This window comes from Geotrypetes seraphini, chromosome 16, assembly GCF_902459505.1.
Source record: "Geotrypetes seraphini chromosome 16, aGeoSer1.1, whole genome shotgun sequence".
NCBI lineage: Eukaryota > Metazoa > Chordata > Amphibia > Gymnophiona > Dermophiidae > Geotrypetes > Geotrypetes seraphini.
Window position 1 is genome coordinate 15,647,683 of NC_047099.1, and position 22,473 is coordinate 15,670,155.

At 43.5% G+C, this 22,473-nt stretch overlaps 1 protein-coding gene across 1 annotated transcript in view; it reads left to right on the plus strand.

Moving 5' to 3' along the window:
* Window positions 1-324: 324 nt before the first annotated feature.
* LOC117349729 (vomeronasal type-2 receptor 26-like) overlaps window positions 325-22,473 on the plus strand; it is a 39,189-nt gene continuing 17,040 nt past the window's right edge. The window contains exons 1-2 of the mRNA XM_033923320.1: window positions 325-450; window positions 17,631-17,754. Coding sequence (XP_033779211.1) covers window positions 325-450; window positions 17,631-17,754 — 250 coding nt within the window. The remainder of the gene's footprint in view (window positions 451-17,630; window positions 17,755-22,473) is intronic.

The following is a 22,473-nucleotide window of genomic DNA, read 5'->3' on the forward strand; positions in this document are numbered from 1 at the left end:
CATGGGGCCGGCCCTGCTGCCTCCATCGCCACCTCCTCAACCCCTTCAAGAGGGGGCATGTTTGCATAGACATCAGGGACCTCCCATGCTTCCTGCTCCTCCACCACATGCTCCGGCACCACCTAGAATATGTTAGGGTTACCATAGCGTGCGTTGCTTTTATACTACATACACAATTAGCTATCACCCCCCACCCAACCCATTGAGACTAAGTGGGAGACAGGTCAGGCCAGTGTGTGACCAAATATGTAAATTACTTTGTGTGTACAGTTACACCGGTATACATCTATACAAAAGGTGGCCGGCATATGCAGGTGACACTGAATGGCCTTGATGTATTTGTTGACACAGTGGACTGACCCACATCACCCACATCTCATCACCCACATTTTGGCTGGCAATAGGTTGCATACCAGAACAGCTGCCAAGGAAGAGCACATTCACAAGAAGGTGAGCTTTGAGAGGTAGCAGACATGATATGACATAGGATACAGGGTGACAGGTGCAACTATGATTCACACATTATGCTTATAATCGGACAGTGTCTCTCTGAAGCCCTTCTCTGCAATGAACTGCATTGTCAAGGAGGCATACCTGAATAAGGGATATATGCCTCCAACACAGCAGGCCTGACATTGGTCTGGAGCTATGAAGGTGACCTCCAGACCAACATGTGGGCAGCAGCCTCTGAGGCGTATATCCCTTGTTGTGTTATGCCTCCTTGAAAATGCAGTTGATTGCAGAGAGGGGCTTCAGAGAATGAGCACTCAGTATGCTACCAGCGCCGATATCAACTGGAGAGATATTCATTGATCTGAGGATGACCTCCCGTTCCTCCATTATAGCTTTTTACCATCTTATAGTCACCTACACGTTTCAGGATTTCTGGTATGTCTTACAAGGCAGCTACCATACCTGTGCTACTGACTTTTTTTTGGGGGGGGCTGCCACTTAAGTGCAGCTCTGAGGCGATGTCTGGTGCGCCGGATGAGGGCTGGATTCTCCCGGTGGACCCTGCGCCACCTGCACCTCAGGGACTCCAGGTCACGGTATACCCCATAACGCCTGCAAGAAGGATATGGTGGAGAATAGGGTCAGGTGACAGTTCTTTGCATCCCCCTTTCAAACATATGCAGGCTTCTGAGGGCACTGAGCACATCACATCTGTCATGTATTTTCTGATAGGATAGGTACATATCCAGAAATGAAACATCTGCCTGCCAAGATATTGTTATCCTTCTCTATCTATCTATCTATGTTTCCTTTATTATATATATCTAATCTAATCTAATCCTTAGCTTTGTTTACTGCATCATCTCCACGTTCGTAGAGCTCGACGCGGTTTACAGTAGGAGAAATAGGAAGGAACTACAACAGAGGGTTAAAGGTAGAAGTGTGAAGAAAATTTAGAGGACTTGGGATGCCAAGATATAAGAGTTTCCTTGATTCCTAAGTTGGAGGGAGACTTACATTTTTTTGAGAAAAGCCAGGTTTTCAGATGTTTGCGGAAAACTTGGAGAGAGCTCAAGTTCCGAAGAGGGGAGGTAAGGTTCTTCCAGAGCTCAGTGATTTTGAAGTGGAGGGAGGTCCCTAGCTTTCCTGTGTGGGAAATGCCTTTTAGTGAGGGAAAGGATAGTTTTAATTTGTGGGAGGATCTGGTGATATTAGGGTTTGAGGAATTCCAAGAAAGAGGGATAAATGGAGGGAGGATAACATATAGGATTTTGAAATCTAAAGAGGCGCATTTATAGTGGACCCTGGCAATTATTGGAAGCCAGTGGAGCTTGGCCAGGAGCAGGGAGACATGGTCAAATTTACTTTTAGTGAAGATGAGCTTGGCTGCGGCAATCTGAATCCGTTGGAGTCTGTGGAAGTTTTTCTTAGTTAAGCTTAAGTAGATAGAGTTGCAATAGTCCAATCTGGAGAGGATGATGGATTGGACAAGGAGGGTAAAATGTTTTTGATGGAAGCAGAATCTAACTTTCCTCAGCATGTGAAGGCTGAAAAAGCATTTTTTTTTTACTAAGGATTGGAGGTGGTAATTGAAGGACAATGTGGAATCAATGATGATGCCCAAGACCTTGCTTGAGAACTCAACCTGCAAAGAGGAGCCAGAGGGTAGTGGGATGGAGGTGGGTAGGTGATCTAGTTTTGGACCGAGCCAAAGAAGTCTTGTTTTGGACTCATTCAATTTCATTTGCACAGTGTGGGCCCAGAATTGTAGGTTCATTATACAAGAGGATATGTTCTTAGACAGGTCGGTGAGGTTCAAATCGGTCTCGAGGAGGACGAGGATGTCGTCTGCATAAGTGTAAACTGTTTCAAGGGGGGATAGGTGGAGGACATATAGATGTTGAAAAGGATAGGGGATAGTGGAGAGCCTTTCGGGACTCCACAATTCGGTTTCCAGGGGGAGGATGAGGTGCCATTCATGTTAACAATGTAAGAACGAGAGCGGAGGAATTTAGAGAACCAACCTAGGACTGTGGAGTTGATATCTATCTCAGAGAGTTGGTAAACAAGAATATCATGGTGAACAACGTCGAAAGCAGCGGAAAGGTCAAATTGTAGGAGGACGGCGAACTTGTTTCGAGAGTGAAGTTGTTGAACCCTTGAAATCAGGGAAGACAGTAGGGATTCGGTGCTGAAGTTAGGACGAAAGCCATATTGATAGAGTAAAAGAATAGAGAATCTCTCTAAGTATGATGAGAGTTGGGAAGAAATGATGGACTCTAGCATCTTGGTTAGAATAAGCAAGCAGTTCCTTGAAAGATGGGGGTGGGAGCAATAGGTTTAGAGACTAAGACACTGGAGGGGTTCTCACCTATGCAGGGTGACACGTATTCTGGAACAGGCCCTCATGGCGACGTTGCCATTGTGGCCAAACACCCGTGCCTCTTACTGGAGGCAGAGCTCCACTAGGGACTCAGTATCCCCTAGGGAGTAGTTTGGCTCCCTTCACTCCACCATCACACCCGCACGTACTCACACAAGCTCTCACACACACACTCACACACCCTCTCCCACACTCACCCTGGTGGCCACACACTCTTCCTGGAACGCCCTTCCTTACTACATGATCTCTCACTCCCACAACCTTTCCTAATAATTTTTTGCTGATAGTATCATTCCTTCTGATTGAGAAATTGTCTCTCTCCATAATGAGGACTACAGATGAGTACTGACATATTGAAAGGAATTGTTGATTCACTTCACTTTTTAACCACGCCGGCTCTCATTTCCTCTTTTTTCCACCTATGCTGATACGTGAAATACATCTGATCTGGGCTTCCATGATGGTATTTTTAAATAACATCCACACCTGGTTTACAGTCCTAACCTTTGCAACTGATCCTTTTAGCTTCTTTTTAACCATTTTCCTCATTTTATCATAGTCGCCCTTTTGAAAATTAAATGCCCCTACAGTAGATTTCTTTTGCGACGTTACTCCTGGTATCAGCTCATGCGCACAAAGGAGTTCCATAGGGAAGGGAACTTTTAAACACATGTACCAGCTGATGAGCAGTGGGTGGAGTCAACAGCGCGCCACTGCTTCACGGTGGCAGAGAGAGTAATAGATGGAGGAACCTGAAATTAAATGGGAGAAGGCAGGTTAACAACAAAATAATTCTACTAGGGGAGGAACAACAGTGAGGATACTGGCAAGGAACACAAACAACAGATATATTGACAAAGGAACAAAATACAAATATACTAATATACTAATCAGAAATTCAAAGCACAAGTAATTAAAAGACTTACAGGTAAATGCACAGATCAAGTAATCAAGCAGTATAGTATAAGTCAAGGCGTGACAATTTGCAGAACAAGTAAAAACTAAGTGAATTGTGAATAGCGAGCGCCACAGAGAAGGGAACTTTTAAACGCATGTACCAGCAGATAGTGTAATAGATGGAGGAACCAGCTGATAAGTGGTGGGCAGTATCAACAGGGTAGAACTTGCAGAAATCGGAATCTCACATATTGTAGGATAAATTATAAGTGATGTGTATGTAAGTATAAAAAAGAAAAGAAATCTAACCATTATTTACCTTTCTAGCTCAACCAGTACCTTAAAGAGGTTAACTTTAAAACATCAGATGGACATGAGATTTTCTTTGATGGGCAAAGATATGCTACAGCTCGCTATGACATCATGCAATTGATTCTGTTCCCCAATTCGTCATCCAAAATAATCCATGTTGGACATTTCGACCCCTCAGCAACTAAAGACAAGCAACTCTTTGTGAACCAAACTGGTATCATATGGAACACGCCCTTCAACCAGGCCTGAAACTTTCTATTCTGTTTATAGTAGAGAATATAGGGCCCCATTTACAGACCCATAGTAGCAAGTCCCATCATGGAAAATGGAATGCAGCCATTAGGAATTAAATGGGCTGGGTCACATTTGCTGCACACGAATCGCTACTATGATTTTGTAGAGGTGGCCTATAATGTAGAAACTTAACAGTTTAAAAAGTAGGGGAAGATAAGAACTTCTTAAAGTTTGTATTCATATTACCCTAATTATAAAATAAATATTCCTGTCCTTTGTTGAAAATGTTTTGTGACAGAGATTCAGCTTGTGATGGTAAGCAGTTTTAAGCCATTCATCACCATAGGCTGAGTAGACCCTGGTTATTCAAAGCCAGGGCATATCTGATCTCCAGCATTGACCATCCATGTGGCACCCAAAATGTTAACTGGACACTGGACTAATACCCAGTTAATTCAGCAATAAATTTAAGACAGCCTTTCAACTCTATGTTTTATTAAACTATGGTATACCTCCTTATTTAAGGCTGAAGTCAAGGTGGTTTAAGATTCAATAAAAATAGTGAAAAAGATGAAAATGTTTAATGCCCTTGTATTATTCTATGATATGGCAGCACCTTGAATACTGGTCGTGTATCTCATAAAAGATACGGCATTAGAAAATGTACAGAGAAGGGCGATGGAAATGATAAATGGGATATGTGGCGGGGTCAAGCCCCAGCCACGCAAGTTTGGATATAGTCCCCACAGAGTGCCAATGAGGTGTGTAGGTTTCACCAAATAAAGTCTTTTCTTTTTTCTTTTTGCACTTTCCAAAATAAAAAAGTTTTATTTTCATTGAAATTCCTTATACCGGGCAACTGGCAGCAAAATCCCCTTCACTGCTTTCAACATAGTACATACTTCACAAATACAGCAAACTTGGCAAATCTCCAACAGTTCAGGATTTCTATATTTCTCCAACTAAACAAAACAGCAAATTGGTTTTCCAGTTTTTGCCCTTGGCTGCTGTCTTCTCTCAGTCCATGCAGCCCTTGTAAATGGGGCCAACGTTTGCTTCTCTCAGCCCACAGGCAACTCCAGACAGTGCTCCTGCCTGCACTAAATTCTCAGACTGCCACTATGATCCACAGTCAAATTAAGGGACACTCTCTTATGCCTAGCTCCAAAGAGCTCTCTCACCTAACTGCCCTGACTCTCTAACTGGGCCAGTAGGTGTGGGAACAAGTTCCACCCAAATACAGACAAATGGACCTTGTACACATCCCGTGCTCACAATTAGATACTAAACTAAACTAAACCTTAAGTTTATATACCGCATCCTCTCCACGGAAGTGGAGCTTGGCATGGTTTACAAGAACTTAAAAGGAGAGAAAGGAAAAGGTTTACATGAGCTTATATATAGAATGGAAGAGTAAGGGGGAAAATAGAATTACATGTTAGAGAAGAACCAAGTTTACAGTTGCTTGCGGAATAGTTGGAGAGAGCCCAGGTTCCGCAACGGGATAGTAAGGTAGTTCCAGGGATAGGGACAAACTTTGGCACTTGCCTTGGTTTTAAACCTAGTCGCCTCTGCAATAACACTGGGCTTTCCTCCCCCACTGCACCAAAGCTCATTCACTCACAGCTGTCCCCATACTCAAACAATCTCTGTTTCAAATCCCTGCACAGGATCCTTTACCAGGAAGGTTAACCAGGATCTTAAACAGGAAGGTTTCTTATTTAAAGGAGGTTTATTCATCCATGCTCTCATCAAACATTCTTTCCACGGGTTCACAACTATAATCCATGTCATATTCTACATTATCATTATCAAACCTTGTTCATTCACATTCATAGGAACTATTTCTAGGCAATGTGACTCCCTTCCCCCACTCTGTATAAGCTCTCGTTTCCCACAGCCAGTCTGCTCCAACATTTCCTCAGAATCTTCCCCTCCCAATCTAACCTTGCTCTGGGACATAGACTCTTGCCTTGCCTGGGAGTTTCAGACAGCAGCCTTAAATGAGGCAGGGGTACTGGAATGGAAACAGGGTTTTCAAACGTGCCTGGCATACTTCTCAGCTGTGCAGCTCTGCCTAGCCATTTCTATTGCTGCTCTGACAAAGATTCATATATCATTCATTCTAGAACAAATTAAACTATGGATGACCAACTTCAAATTAAAGCTAAACACAGACAAACTAAATTTTTCCTGGCAAGTCCTAACGACAAAATCAAAGACTCATCGATATCCTTGAACGGTCAGGTCTTTCCTATTGACCATTCCATTAAAATTATGGGAGTGACTCTGGATCGCCACCTTACTCTAAATGCTCACACAGATTTACTGGTTAAAAAATGCTTCTCGTTACTTTGGAAACTCAGAACCATCAGAAAATACTTTGATGCAGCATCTTTCCGCATACTGGTTCAATCTTCCATCTTAAGCATGCTCGATTATTGCAACATCATTTACTTGGGATCCTTCAAAAAAACCATTCTAAGACTCAGAGTCATTCAAAATTCAGCAGTTCAACTGATCTTTGGGCTGAAGAAATGGGATCACATAAGCCCTTATTATCAAAAACTCCATTGGCTGCCCCTGGAGGCACGAATTCTGTTCAAGTTCTCTTGTTTGTATTATAAATCAATACTTGGTCTGGCCCCCACTTACCTAGTTTCCCAATTTAATCTGGCAAGTTCTATTAGGCCCACACGAAGAATACATCTGTTCATCTACCCAACAATAAAGGCCTGCCACTATAAAAGATTCCTGCCCAGAACCCTCGCCTTCCAGGCAGGCAAATGAAATGATTGGCTGAGTAACGCTATCACGCACTCCTCAACCTACCTCAATTTTAGAAAATTGATAAAAACGAGTTTGTTCAATTGATTTGTAAACTAAGAATTTTATAGCACTGCAAATTCAACCATTAACCTTAAGAACTATATAGCTTTCTACTTCTTCCATTATATAAGATTGTATAGATGTCTTTGAATTGTTGACCTCTTCGCTGATTGTCCAGCGTTTCTTGTTGTAAACCGCCTCAAACTTTTAATGGCTTTGGCAGTATATAAAAATAAAATAATTATTATTGATGTGTGAGCTATCTGCTTGCCAGACTTTACAGCTTGCTTTCTTGTTCTAGTTTGCCAGGAATAGGGTTAGCAGCACAGTCTCTGAATGAGACAGGGTCCTGCCTGTCACATATCCCCTAAAACACTATTATTTCTTTCAACAATAGGAATTTCCTGATCCTTCTCCCAAATATGGGATAAAATATCTGCATTCTAGCTCCCCCACCGGCTTGCGGGTGAGCTACTTCAGTGGAATCCCATCCTTGCCTCCCCCTAGGTGTATCCTCCACCCTACCCAACTCCTGGATCTCTGGAAGAGTGATTCTTTCACATATAAGCTAGGCTACCCTATCTTCTACCTTCACCCTGTAATCTTCCTCCCTGAAGTTAAACAGAATTATCTGTAGAGAGCTCCTAAAGTCAGGGTCCACCATTCTGGCTCCCACACTCAACCCATGTTTGAGATTAAGCCCAGACCGTGGCACAATGGACTTTATAACTCTTCTACTTCCTCTCAGTATGGTTACCTCTTGGGCTCTAGACAAATCTAGGCCTGCTGATTGCTTAGTAGCCCTGTAGGGTGGTCACGCATTCACAGACGTCCACATAAACTTTAGGACAGACTCACTGAATTCTTTCTTTGCCACTGCCATGGGGATTTGAACACTACTTTCCTTGCCTGTCTTCTATCAATCTCAAGCTTGCTTATAAGCTCCACAATTCTTCGACCATGCTTATATCTCTCAGGGCATGGTGGGCCAACAGAACTGGACAAGGCTCTCTTACTGGTTTGCCCTAGAGATAATGTCTAGCCTGAGGATCCCAATGGGCCATACCAAAACATTTGTTTCCTAAATCCTTGGGGAATCACCAAATGTTTACAGTTTCTGCGCTCCCTCGAGTCCCAGGTCAGTAATACAAGAGACCCCCTACCACCTGGAATTGGCACCTGCCCTTCTTGGTACTTCTCAATCGCTGCCAGGCATAAGCCAGAGTAGGATCAGTCCCTTGCTCCCTTCCCAAATTGGTAAATCTCTCTAGTACTTCTCGTGGGATCCAGGGTCCCCACCTAAGGTTCCCATCTCCTCTCCATTTTTGGGCATAGACCTGATTCTCTGCCCTCCTCTGTATTCGGGTTTTCTTAACCCTCCAGGAGGGTTGCTCCAGTAAGTCATCTGCTAAGGGAAAGATACTACCCAGCTTTGCTCTCCCATTCTCCCTTTCTCTCTCCTGTTGTTAAGAACATAAGAATTGCCACTGCTGGGTCAGACCAGTGATCCATCATGCCCAGCAGTCTGCTCACATGGCGGCCCTCTGGTCAAAGACCAGACCCTATCTGAGATTAGTCCTACCTGCGTACCTCCTTGTTTATTATGAACTTGTCTAACTTTGTCTTGAATCCCTGGAGGGTGTTTTCCCCTATGATAGACTCCAGAAGAGCATTCCAGTTTTCTACCACTCTCTGGGTGAAGAAGAACTTCCTTATGTTCGTACGGAATCTATCCCCTTTCAATTTTAGAGAATGCCCTCTCATTCTCCCTACCTTGGAGAGGGTGAACAACCTGTTCTTATCTACTAAGTCTATTCCCTTCAGTACCTTGAATGTTTTGATCATATCCCCTCTCAATCTCCTCTGTTCGAGGGAGAAAAGACCCACTTTCTCTAATCTTTCACTGTACAGCAACTCTTTCAGCTCCTTAACCATCTTAGTCGCTCTTCTCTGGACCCTCTCGAGTAGTGCCATGTCCTTCTTCATGTACGGCGACCAGTGCTGGACGCTGTACTCCAGATGAGGGAGCACCATGGCCCGGTACAGTGGCATGATAACCTTCTCTGATCTGTTCATGATCCCCTTCTTTATCATTCCTAGCATTCTGCTCGCCCTTTACGCTGCTGCCGCACATTGCATGGACGGCTTCATCGTCTTGTCGATCATAACTCCTAAATCTCTTTCCTGGGAGGTCTCTCCAACTACCGCCCTGTACAACCTGTATTCAAGCTTGAGATTTTTGTTACATACTTTACACTTATCCATGTTGAACCTCATCTACCATGTTGATGCCCATTCCTCGAGCTTGATTATGTCACGTTGCAGATCTTCGCAATCCTTCACTACACTGAATAACTTTGTATTGTCCGCAAATTTAATCACCTCACTCGTCATACCAATGTCCAGATCATTTATAAAGATGTTGAAGAGCATGGGTCCAAGCACCGAGCCCTGTGGCACCCCACTGGTGACACTTTTCCAGTCCGAGTATTGTCAATTTACCCCCACTCTCTGTTTCCTATGCTCTAGACAGTTTTTAATCCACATGAGTATTTCACCCTCAATTCCATGGCTCACAATTTCTGAATTAGTCATTCATGTGGAACCTTGTCAAACACCTTCTAAAATTCCAGATATACAATGTCGACTGGGTTGCCCTTGTGTATCTGTCTGTTTACTCCCTCAAAGAATTGCAGCAAGTTCATCAAACACGACCTGCCTTTGCTAAAACTGTGCTGACTGGTCCTCATTAGCCCGTGTCCGTCAAGGTGATCAATGATGCAGTCCTTTATCAGTGACTCCACCATCTTTCTCGGTACCAAGGTCAGACTCATTGGTCTGTAGTTTCCCAGATCTCCCCTCAAATCTTTCTTGAAGATTGGCATAACATTCGCCACCTTCCAGTCTTCCGGAATCTTTCCCAATTTGATGGACAGATTGGCTATTAGTTGAAGCAGTTCAGCTATGGTCCTTGATGACCCTCGAATGGAAGCCATCCGGTCCCATGGATTTATCGCTTTTAAGCCTATCAATCTGCTTACACACCTCCTCTAGACTGACCATCAATCCTTTCAGCTTTCCTTCTTCATTTCCAGCATATAGCCTGATTGGTTCCGGTATGGTGTGTAAATCTTTGGTAAATACAGACGCAAAAAATGTGTTCAGTTTGTCAGCGATTACTTTGTCCTCCTTTAGCGCTCCCTTTATTCCATGGTCATCCAACGTCCCACAGCTTCTTTCACGGGTTGTTTCCCCTTAATATATCGAAAGAATGGCTTGAAGTTCTTTGCCTCCTTGGCTATTTTTTCCTCGTAGTCTCTTTTGGCCCATTTTACCACCTTATGGCACCTGCGTTGATGTTTCTTGTGCTTGTTCCAGTTTTCATCCGTTTTTGACCTTTTCTATTCCTTAAACAAAGTTTTCTTGTCTCTGATCGCTTCTTTCATCTCTACAGTGAGCCACGCCGGTTCTTTGTTCTTTTTCCTCTTTGATCCCTTGTTGAGAAGCAGTATATATAGATTTTGAGCCTTGGTGACTGTGTCCTTTTTTGATCGATGTTTCTCTCCTGCATCCAGATCAAAGTGGATTATATTGTGATCACTGTTTCCCAGCATCCCTTCTACTTCTACATCTTGTGCCGGTCCTCGCATACCATTTAGAATTAAGTCCAGAATTGCATTTCCTCTAGTATTTTCTTGACAAGTTGTTCCAGGAAGCAATCACCTACAGCTTCCAAGAACTTGGTTTCTCTAACGCAGCCTGAGGTACCTAAGTTCCAGTCTATTCCTGGATAGTTGAAGTCATCCATGATAACTGTGTTGCCTTACAGTTGCGTTTAATCTCGTCTGTCATTTCTCCGTCAATTTCTTTGGACTGCCCTGGAGGTCGGTAGTAGATACCGATCTTGGTTTCCAGGCCATTTGTTCCTAGAATTTTGACCCATAGAGACTCTAACTTATTCATCAGTAGTGGCATGTTCTCTCCAGTAGATTCAATTTCCTCTTTGACGTATATGGCAATTCCTCCACCTTTTTGGGCCACTCTGTTTCTGCGGTATAGTTTGTATCCTGGTAGCACAGTGTTCCAGACATTTCCTTAGTCCTACCTTGTTTCCGTGATGCCTATGATGTCAACATTATCTTTTTTTGTGCCCTAGCTTCTAATTCACCCATCTTATTTCTAAGGCTCCTTGCACTCGTGTATATACACTCGAGTTTGCGACGTGTTCCTTTCTTGCATTTTCTTCCCTCTTGTGTCCTTTTTGATCTGTCTTGCCTGTGATCTGGTGAGTCTTTCCCTCTATCTTCTTACATGGTATCCTCTGGGTATACCGAGTCTCGAACCATCGACTCTCTCTCTTGGCTGACTGTCGGCTTTCCCCTTCTTTCTAGTTTAAAAACTTCTCAATTTCTCTCTTGATGTTGCTTGCAAGTAGCCTCATTCCGTCCCTGCTGAGGTGGAGTCCATCCTTCCTGTATAGCTTGCTCTTCCCCCAGAACGTCGTAGACCAGATATACAGTCAAGGGAGGTATGCTGTCTGCCTGGAGCCAGGATCCGAGATGTCACCGCCTGTCTAGATAGACTACTCACGCCCCAGGACCACTTCCCCATGCTTCTTATCCACATCGGAACGAACGACACAGCCAGGAACACCCCGGAGAATATAGCCATTGACTTTGGAGCCTTGGGTGAGAAGCTGAGGCAGACGGGAGCACAGGTGGTCTTCTCATCGATCCTCCCAGTTAGAGGCAAGGGAAGAGCCAGAGATGAGCGCATCCAGAGGACCAATGAGTGGCTACACGGATGGTGCAGGGAGATGAACTTCAGATTCCTGAACCATGGAGAGGCACTACAGGGACTTCAGGGACCAGACGGACTTCATCTAACCAGCAGGGGTAAGAACGTCTTCGGACACCGACTAGCCCGTCTGCTTAGAAGGGCTTTAAACTAGGTAAGTTGGGGGAGGGTTCCTGTGCAGTGGGTAACTATCCTGAGGAGGAGAGTCACAGCTCCACTTCTGAGTCTAAGGTAAGTGCTCACTTTGCTAACAATACTAACAATACCAAGTCCGAGGTAAGTACTCACATTACAAATAATTCTGAGTCCGCAATAAATGCTCACATTGCAAACAATTCATTAGGGGGCAAAATAACTCGGACGGGAAACTCCCCACAGAGTCCTAGCAATCACAAGGCATGGAGAGCTATGTATGTCAATGCACACAGTTTAGGCAATAAAATCCTGGAACTGGAGACCAAGATAATAAATGCTGACCTAGATGTGGTGGCGATTTCCGAAAGTTGGTTCACGGACTCTTATGGGTGGGATATGGCTATACCGGGTTACAACTTACTTCGTCGAGACAGAGAGGGCAAGTTAGGAGGAGGGGTAGCACTATACACTAGGGAGGACATTAAAACTACGAGAATCACGGAGGTCAAGTACTCCGGAGAATTCCTCTGGGTAAACCTAGCCAGAGGCAAAGAAAAGTGTCTGTATCTTGGTGTAATTTATAGACCACCAAGACAGCTGGAAAACAAAGACATAGAATTAATCCATGACATAGAGAATATCACTTTAAGGGGGGACACTGTACTGTCTTCACTGTACTGGACTTCAACATGCCAGATGCAGATTGGAACACGCTCACAGCGACAACCAACGCCAGCAGAAGGCTATTATCCACCATTAAAGGAGCACAACTCAAACAACTGGTATCAGAGCCCACTAGGGCACAGGCGATATTGGACCTGGTACTCACCAACGGAGAAAGCGTATCGGAGGTCTCGGTAGGCGATAAGTTAGCCTCCAGTGACCACAACATGATATGGTTCAACCTCAAGAAAGATTTCACTAGATCAAGCACGGCAACCAGAGTACTCAACTTTCGAGGCGCTGACTTCAAACGCATGGGAGATTTCGTCCATCACACACTACAAATCCAAGCTGTGGCCAATAATGTGGAGGATATGTGGTCAACCTTGAAATCTACCTTACATGTAGCAACGAACCGATACATCAAATCAGCAAGCAAACGGCAAAGAAACAATAGACCCCAATGGTTCACCGCAGAGATCTCAGATCTCATTAAAGAAAAGAAATCAGCATTCATTTCTTACAAACATTCAGAGACAAGGGAGGCTAAATTGGAATACATGGCCAAATCTGCAGCGGTGAAAGCGGCAGTCAGAGAGGCCAAGCATCAAGCTGAAGTAAACCTAGCAAGGAACATCAAGAAGGGCGACAAATCCTTCTTCAGGTATATTAGTGACAGAAAAAGAAACACTGATGGGATAGTGCGCCTTAGGAAATCAGATGGGAAATATGTAGAATCAGATTCAGACAAAGCCGAACTACTAAATGAATATTTTTGTTCTGTTTTCACCTGCGAGGCACCGGGGTCTGGTCCACAGTTGCAGGCAAAGCAAAGTTCAGAAGACCCATTTCGGGATTTTGAGTTTACTTCCGGAGACGTCTACGACGAATTATCAAGACTCAAGGTGAACAAAGCAATGGGGCCGGACAATCTATATCCCAGGGTGCTCAGTGAGCTCAGGGACGACCTAGCGGAGCCTTTATCAGTACTCTTCAATCTGTCCCTGAGCACGGGAATAGTGCCCTTGGACTGGAAAACAGCTAACGTTGTTCCTCTGCACAAAAAGGGTTGTAGGACAGAGGCTGCGAATTACAGACCGGTGAATCTCACATCGGTAGTGAGTAAACTCATGGAAACACTCATCAAACACAAATTAGACATGATACTAGACGAGGAGGAACTACGCGATCCCCACCAACATGGATTCACCAAGGGGAGGTCCTGTCAATCCAATCTCATCAGTTTCATTGACTGGGTAACAAGGAAACTAGATATAGGAGAATCCCTGGACGTCGTGTACTTGGACTTCAGTAAAGCCTTTGATAGCGTCCCCCACCGCAGGCTATTGGGCAAGATGAAATCGATGGGATTAGGTGAAACACTTACAGCATGGGTCCACGATTGGCTGAGTGGAAGAATTCAGAGGGTGGTGGTTAATGGTACCATCTCTAAAACGTCGGAGGTGACCAGTGGGGTGCCGCAGGGCTCGGTCTTGGGCCCGATCCTTTTCAACATATTCGTAAGAGACATGACTCAGGGGCTTCAAGGTAAAATAGCATTATTCGCCGATGATGCCAAACTATGTAACATTGTGAGTAACGGCAGTCTGTCCGACAGCATGATGCAAGACCTGGTTTTATTGGAACTTTGGTCCTCGACCTGGCAGCTTAGCTTCAATGCTAACAAATGCAACGTCATGCACCTGGGCAACAATAATCCGTGCAGAACGTACACATTAAATGGTGAAACCTTAGCAAGGACTACAGCAGAACGGGATTTGGGGGTGATCATCAGTGAAGACATGAAAACGGCCAATCAAGTGGAGAAGGCCTCATCCAGGGCTAGGCAATGCTGGGTTGTATCCGGAGAAGCTTTGTTAGTCGGAAGCTCAATGTCCTAATGCCCTTGTACAGAACCATAGTGAGGCCTCATCTGGAGTACTGCGTACAATTCTGGAGGCCACATTACCGTAAAGATGTACTGAGAGTCGAGTCGGTACAGCAGATGGCCACCAGGATGGTCTCGGGGCTTAAAGATCTATCATACGAAGAAAGACTGAACGAATTGCAGCTATACTCTCTCGAAGAACGCAGGGAGAGAGGAGACATGATTGAGACGTTTAAATATGTCACTGGTCGTATCGAGGGAGAAGATGATATTTTCCTTCTTAAAGGACCCTCCGCCACAAGAGGACACCCGCTGAAAATAAAGGGCGGGAAGTTTCATGGCGACACCAGGAAATACTTCTTCACCGAAAGAGTGGTTGACAGCTGGAATAAGCTCCCAGTGCAGGTGATCGAGGCCAGCAGCGTGCCCGATTTTAAGAACAGATGGGATGCTCATGTCGGATCTCTACGAGGGAAAGGTCATCAGAGAGCGATTAAATAGGGGGGGGGGGGTCAGCGGTGTGGGCAGACTCGATGGGCCTCGGCCTTTTTCTGCCGTCACTTTCTATGTTTCTATAAAGTGGAATCCTTCTTCCTCACACCAGCGCCACATCCATGTGTTGACTGCTTGCAGCTCCATCTGCCTCTTCTCATCAGTCCTGGGTACCGGCAGGATCTCCGAGAATGCTATCCTCTGCGTTCTGGTCTTCAGCTTCCTTCCCATTCTTGGAAATAGGGCTACTCCTGTCCTAGAATAACATCATATGGTGGATGGGGCATAACTATTATTATACTAATCACAGCTATGATATAAAATAAAATATATTTAGTATGAAGTGCTCAGACCAATACCCTTTGATTCAGTGATCTCACCAAACTGGGGTATATTAGGGACCATCATATCACTTCATTGTCCCTATGCCACCCTCCACCATTCTTTTAGTACAACATAAATGTTGAACAAGAAAGTAAAAGTCACTTATCTTTGAGTGGATTATGTAGATTGGGTGGACAATCTTAAACCTCCAGCTGCGTGAAAATTAAAGTGCTGTGTGCTGAAAATGCACCCATTATCAACGTGAAACCTTAAGTGTGCTGTTACTATGCCTGACTCCTCATAATCCACTCAAAGATAAGTGACTTTTACTTTCTTGTTCAACATTTATGTTGTACTAAAAGAATGGTGGAGGGTGGCATAGGGACAATGAAGTGATATGATGGTCCCTAATATACCCCAGCTTGGTGAGATCACTGAATCAAAGGGTAAAGGTCTGAGCACTTCATACTAAATATATTTTATTTTATATCATAGCTGTGATTAGTATAATAATAGATTAAATATTCATCACAGAGTAATACTGAATATCTCCCCAGTAGTTAGTGTAATGGGATGGGGCATAAGTGCCATATTCAGTTCATGCTTTCTTCCCTGATACTCCAAACTCACCCTCTTTATGATTGTGCCATTCATGCACTTAATTCTAGATACTCCCTCTACTCTCTGCCCGTTCTTCCTCACAACATCCTTCCACAGGATGGCTCCAGAGTTTAATAATGCCCTGACAGAAACCCCCTCTAATTGCAAAGGAACCCAAAACTCCTTTTTAACTCTATTTCAGTAGATCTCAGTTCTATTAGTCAGGGTCATTTTGATCTGGTACTGCTGCTGTTTGTGTCCTATCTTCCCATAGGAGAAATACCTGAAGGATAATGCTTTTGGACGTTTCCCTAGTACCCTTATAAGGGACCGAAATTGGGTCCTATAGTGCTCCGGGGAATGCCCTAAGTATTCAAGCAACACTTGTTTAATGTTCTTATAGTCTAGGGCTTGTTCAGCACTCAGAGTCTGATAGGCCTATAAAGCAAGGCCTAATAAACAAGGCATGAGTCTTAATTGCCACTGCTCCACTGGCCAGCAAGAAACCCCAGCAACCCTCTCAAACCCCAGCAAAAAGTCCTCAATGTCATCTTCGCTGGATAACTTATTGAGTCTAATTGGCTCCCTGAAGGGAGGTCCTACCGAGACACTGGTAGTGCTACTTGAGTCACTGTTCATGACAGTTGAATGCTGAGCCAGGTTATTGATGGCTTGTGCTTGGTCACCCAACTGCTGCATCAGTTCTGTGTGGCATGTCTGCTGCACCTGGTGATCGACTCTCCATAAGTCCATCTGAGCTCTTATCTATTCCTGATAAGCTTATCGATTCCTGCTTCCATCTCGGCTCTTGCTTGGTGGACACCTCTTGAAAGTGATACAAACACACAAAAAAACAAGTGTGGCTCTCTCACAGTGTTTTATTTTCTCTTGGCATCCCCAGGCCAATCCCTTACTTTTATCCACACCAGCCCTCCTTCAGGTACTCTTTACCTTCAGGACTGATGTGTCTCAGCCCTCAGGTTTTAGGCCTCCCGGCCTCTCTCTGCCATGAACCTCTCCCCCACCGTGCATCTATTTTAAACCTCTTGTAAATGTTGCCAGTTGGAGGAACCAATTCTCAACACTGCCCTGCCACTGGTCAGCATCTTCTTTCCACTGCGCCCTGCTCTCTCTGACAAGTTTCTGCCGGGGTGGGCAGTGGAGAGAAGACACAGGGCAGCATCGAGAATCGGTTCCTCGACCCGTCAAAATTTACAAGAAATGTAAAGTAGATATATGGTGGAGGTGGGGGGTGGGGGGGAAGCAGTAGATGTCAGGCAAGATTTGCAGAAGAGAGAGCCAACCAGCAGATACATTGACGAGTAGCAAGATGCCATTCCCAGGAGAGTACACCATCGATCCCATTACCACCAGGAATTTTTGGGGAGGTGATGGCCCCTGTGGCTCCTACCCCCTCACCTGTTCTGACATTTTTGAATTTTGCTGTAATTTAGTTTTCATGTAGCTGCCTTATGACAGCTCAAAAATTCTGTATTTATTAGGAAAAAATAATCTTGTGATACTTTGTACATCTGAAATATTGGAAGCAGATAAAGTTTAAAATCTTATAGAGTGAGGTAACAGCTGATTAGGGAATATGACTCTTTTTCTTCCTTTCCTCAGATACTGTGCTCTGTGTGCTCTGAGAGCTGTGCACCTGGATACAGGAAAGTTATTGACCGTGAGAAACAAATCTGCTGCTTTGAATGCGTTCCTTGCTCTGAAGGGGAATATTCTAATACAACAGGTAAGCCAAATTATATGGAATGTCTGCTTGTGAGATTTCCTTGTTTTTTCTCTTTGATTGAATCCCACAAAGTGATCATTGTGTTGGCTGACGTAACTCTGCTTGATTATGGTTTGTCTTGTGTGGCATGAACTCCAAAGCGAAAGTCCTTCATCATCCCAGAAGACAGTTGTCATGATTTTGCCTAAAAAATTTTCTGTCTTGAACTATTTTTGAGGTGGGGATAACTGCATTGACTCCATTTTGGACTCAGGATTTCTGTGATAGACCTAAGTCTCATCTCTAATCACTAAATGATGACTAAAATTCACTTGGTTTTCATGGAGCATCTCCAAGTTCTCCTGACAGCACTGGAGCCTCAAAGCCTTCTGAAATGATATCAGCATTCTTGGAACCCATCTTGGAACCTTGGACATGCCCGACTTTTCATGAATTATTTTCAAAACTGTATCTCCTGAAATGCTCATTTCTTCAGCTATTCTGGAAACCTTAATTTGTTGATCTGACAAAAATAAGTTCTCAACTTTCTTGCACATTTCTATGGAAGTTGCTTCCATAGGTCATCCATTGCGAGTGCCATCTTCAATGAACTCTCTTCCCCACTTTAACTGCTTGTTCCAAAATTTTACTTTGTAGAATGATGGGGCAGACTCTCCATAAACTGCAGTCATGTGTTCATGGATCTCCTTTGACTTTCCCCCTACTTTTATGAGTTTTTTACTTGATCCACATGAGGACCCTCCTGATATCCTGTCTCTTGGAATGTTAGAGTCACAGTGAGCCATAACCGTTCATGAGTAACCTTAAGACATGTCACAACATGCACAGACTTGTTTCAACATGCTTGCTACTTCCGTTCATACTTGGGTAGATAAATTATTGAACATTCCTCATACACTTAGAACTATCCTATAAATTAAGTTGCAAGTCAGCCATAGTTTTTTTTAGAATACATGTAGTGCCTTTTCCCAGGCAGCTATCATTTACACCAACTAAAACTATGCCTAACTTAAGTGTGGATGGGGCATATTATATAACAGTGCACATAAATTATAGGAGTGTCCTCAACCTATCCATGACCCTTCCCTGGCCAGGTCCCAGTTTGAAATTTGCATGGTTGAATTTATGCATTCAGACAGTGGGTAAGATGGGAGCTCATCCCAGGGTACCCTTCCATGGAAAAGAAGATGGATGTGATCTGAGCACAAGAATATACAGTGCCTTCCATGCCCACACTTTATGCTCAACCCTATAACAGTATATGTGCTCTCTTACACAGAGGTAAAGAAAAACAACAAAACCATATTCTTCTGCAAAAATCGTACTTTAAATGCCCTGATCAGTCAGCACTTTTTTTTTGGAAAACCCACTGAACAAAACATCCCAATTAACTCCCGTGTAATACATCTAGAGGTTGCTTTCTGCAATGGAAATGCCCAGGGAAAACGTGTGACCACAACAGGTTGAACAGGTGATGGTGAAAGCCAGACGGAAAAAGGAGGTATTGATGCCCCTGTATAAGACTCTGGTGAGACCTCATTTAGAATATTGTGTACAATTCTGGAGACCACACCTTCAAAAAGATATAAAAAGGATGGAATCGGTCCAAAGGAAGGCTACTAAAATAGTGTATGGTCTTCATCATAAGGTGTATGGGGACAGACTTAAATATCTTAATCTGTATATTTTGGAGGAAAGGCAGGAGAGGGGAGATATGATAGAGATGTTTAAATACCTACATGATGTAAATGTGCATGAGTCAAGTCTTTCATTTGAAAGGAAGCTCTGGAATGAGAGGGCAAAGGATGAAGTTAAGAGGTGATAGGCTCAGGAGTAATCAAAGGAAATACTTTTTTACAGAAAAGGTGGTAGATGTGTGGAACAGTCTCCCGTAAGATGTGGTGGAGTCAGAGACTGTGTCTGAATTCAAGAAAGCCTGAGATAGACATGTGGTATCTGTTAGAGAGAGAAAAAGAGATAATGGTTACTGTGGGTGGGCAGTCTAGATGGGCCATTTGGCCTTTATCTGCCATAATGTTTCTATGTTTCTATCAATTACAATCAGGAGATACTTATAACCCCTAGGTGTTCTGTCAAGAGGTCCTACTATATACATGGCCAGCTACCCTATGGGTTCCTCTACCTATGGTACTGGTATCATGGGAACCCTCTAGGGTCTCTGCTGGGTAAGCTTCTGGCAGGTTGGACAAGAGGCACAGAACTCTCTTGTTGTAAACCTTGCCAAAAGAAATGCCTTTGAACTTGAGTCTCTGTGGCCTCTATCCCTTTATGTCCTGCCAATAGGTATTCATTAGCCATACCTAAAATCAGTCTTCTAAACCCTTGGAGAGCCACCAGTTGTTCTATTATTTTCCCTGGCTAGGCCCTGGGTTTTACTCAATACAACAATCCTCTCTTTATCTTCATATGCCTCCCTCCTGTGCCTGGGACGCTTGTTTTTCAAGCCTCCTGTAAAGAGGGACAATTCTTTTATTCCATTTAGAATGTGGGGAAAGTTTTGGCAACCTTGCTAGGAATAGAGGGAACTTCCCCAGAATGGGCAGCATCCGTTATAGTTTGTCTCATCTCCTGGTTACTCTGTAGGATTGCCTCAGGTCCTCAAATTGTTTCTGCTGCTTGCCAACAAGTAATCCATGCTGACCTGCAAGGAAAACAAACAAATAAAAAACCCACCAAGTAAGGTTCTTCTCTTAACAGGGCCCTGTCACTGCCTGCAGTTGCCCCCAACCACCTTAGATTCACCCCTCTTATCCACATCATAAGAACATAAGAATAGCCTTACTAGATCAGACCAATAGTCCATCTAGTCCAGTATCCCATCTTTGCAGAGGCCAATGCAAGTCACAAGTACCTGGCAAAACTCAAATAGTAGCAGCATTCCATGCTACCATCCCATCCCATCCATCTCAACAGCAGATGATGGACTTTTCCTCCAGGAATTTGTCCAAACCTTTCTTTAAACTAGCTATATTAACTGCTCTTACCACATCCTCTGGCAATGCATTCCAGAGCTTAACTATTCTCTGAGTGAAAAAAAATTCTATTGGTTTTAAAAGTAGCTTCATTGAGTGTCTCCTAATCTTTGTAAATCTTGATGTAGTAAAAAAAATTGATCCACTTGTACCCGTTCTACACCACTCAGGATTTTGTAGATTTCAATCATATCTCCCTTCAGCTGTCTCTTTTCCAAGCTGAAGAGTCCTAATCTCTTTAGTCTTTCTTCACTCTTCTTTGAACTTTTTCTAGTGCTGCTATGTCTTTCTTGAGATAAGGAGACCAGAACTCAGTACTCAAGGTGAGGTTGCACCATTGAGCAATTCAGAGGCATTTTAACATTCTTAGCCTTGTTAACCATCCCTTTTCTAATAATTCCTAGCCTCTTGTTTGCCTTCTTGGCTGCCGCTGCACATTGGGCGGAAGGATTCAGCATATTGTCTACGATGACACCCAGATCCTTTTCTTGAGCGCTGACCCCCCAATGTGGTCCCTAGCATCCTATAACTATGATTTGGATTATTCTTCCCAATGTGCATTACTTTGTATTTGCCCAAACTGAATTTTATCTGCCATTTTGACACCCAGTTTTCCAATTTCCTAAGGTCTTCCTGCAGTTTTTCACAGTCTGCATGCTTTTTAACAACTTTGAACAGTTTAGTGTCATCTGTAAATTTAATCACCTCACTCGTAATTTCAATTTCTAGATCATTTATAAATAAGTTGAATAGTACCAGTCCCAGTACAGATCCCTACAACATTCTACTGTTTACTCTCTTCCATTGAGAAAAATGGCCATTCAACCCTCTCCTCTGTTTTCTATTCGATAACTAGTTATTAATCCACAATTGAACATTGCCTCCTATCCCAAGACTCTGATTTATTCAGGAGCCTCTCATGAGGAACTTTGTCAAAAGCCTTCTGGAAATCTGGATACACTACATCAACCAACTCGTCTTTATCCACATGTTTATTCACACCGTCAAAAAAGTCAAGCAAATTGGTAAGGCAAGACCACCCTCGGCTGAACCAGTCTCAGTTGGGTAATCTTACCACATGTAGTGGTGAGTCTAGGCCTTGGGGTATATAACACGCTGCAGTTACTTTAGATGCTCACATGGACTTATTGGCTAGAAATGCTTTTTGACATTATGGAAACTAAGAACCATCAGAAAATACTTTGATGCGGCATCATTCCATCTACTGGTGCAATCTTCTATTCTAAGTATGCTTAACTACTGCAATATCATCTATCTAAGAACCTTCAAGAAAACCCTTCAAAGACTCCGAGTAATTCAAAATTCAGCAGTATGACTAATTTTCGGTTTAAACTTCACTGGCTGCCCCTGGAAGCAAGAGTTCTGTTTAAATTTTCTTGTCTGTTTCAAATCAATCTTTGGTTTGGCCCCTCTATACCTGGCTTCCCACTTTAATTTAGACTGTGCTATTAGGCCCACACGGTAGAATCCACATGTTTACCCATCCAACAATAAAGGCCTGCCGTTATAAAAGATTCCTGGACAGAACTCTAGCCTTCCAAGCAGATAAACAGAACAATTGGCTGGGTAACATTATTATGTACTCCTCATCCTATTTTAGTTTTAGAAAATTAGTAGAAATGAAACTGTTTAACCGATTTGTTACCTAATGATTTATATTCATCAGCTCTCCTATTCTGTATACATATATCCGATGATTTAACAT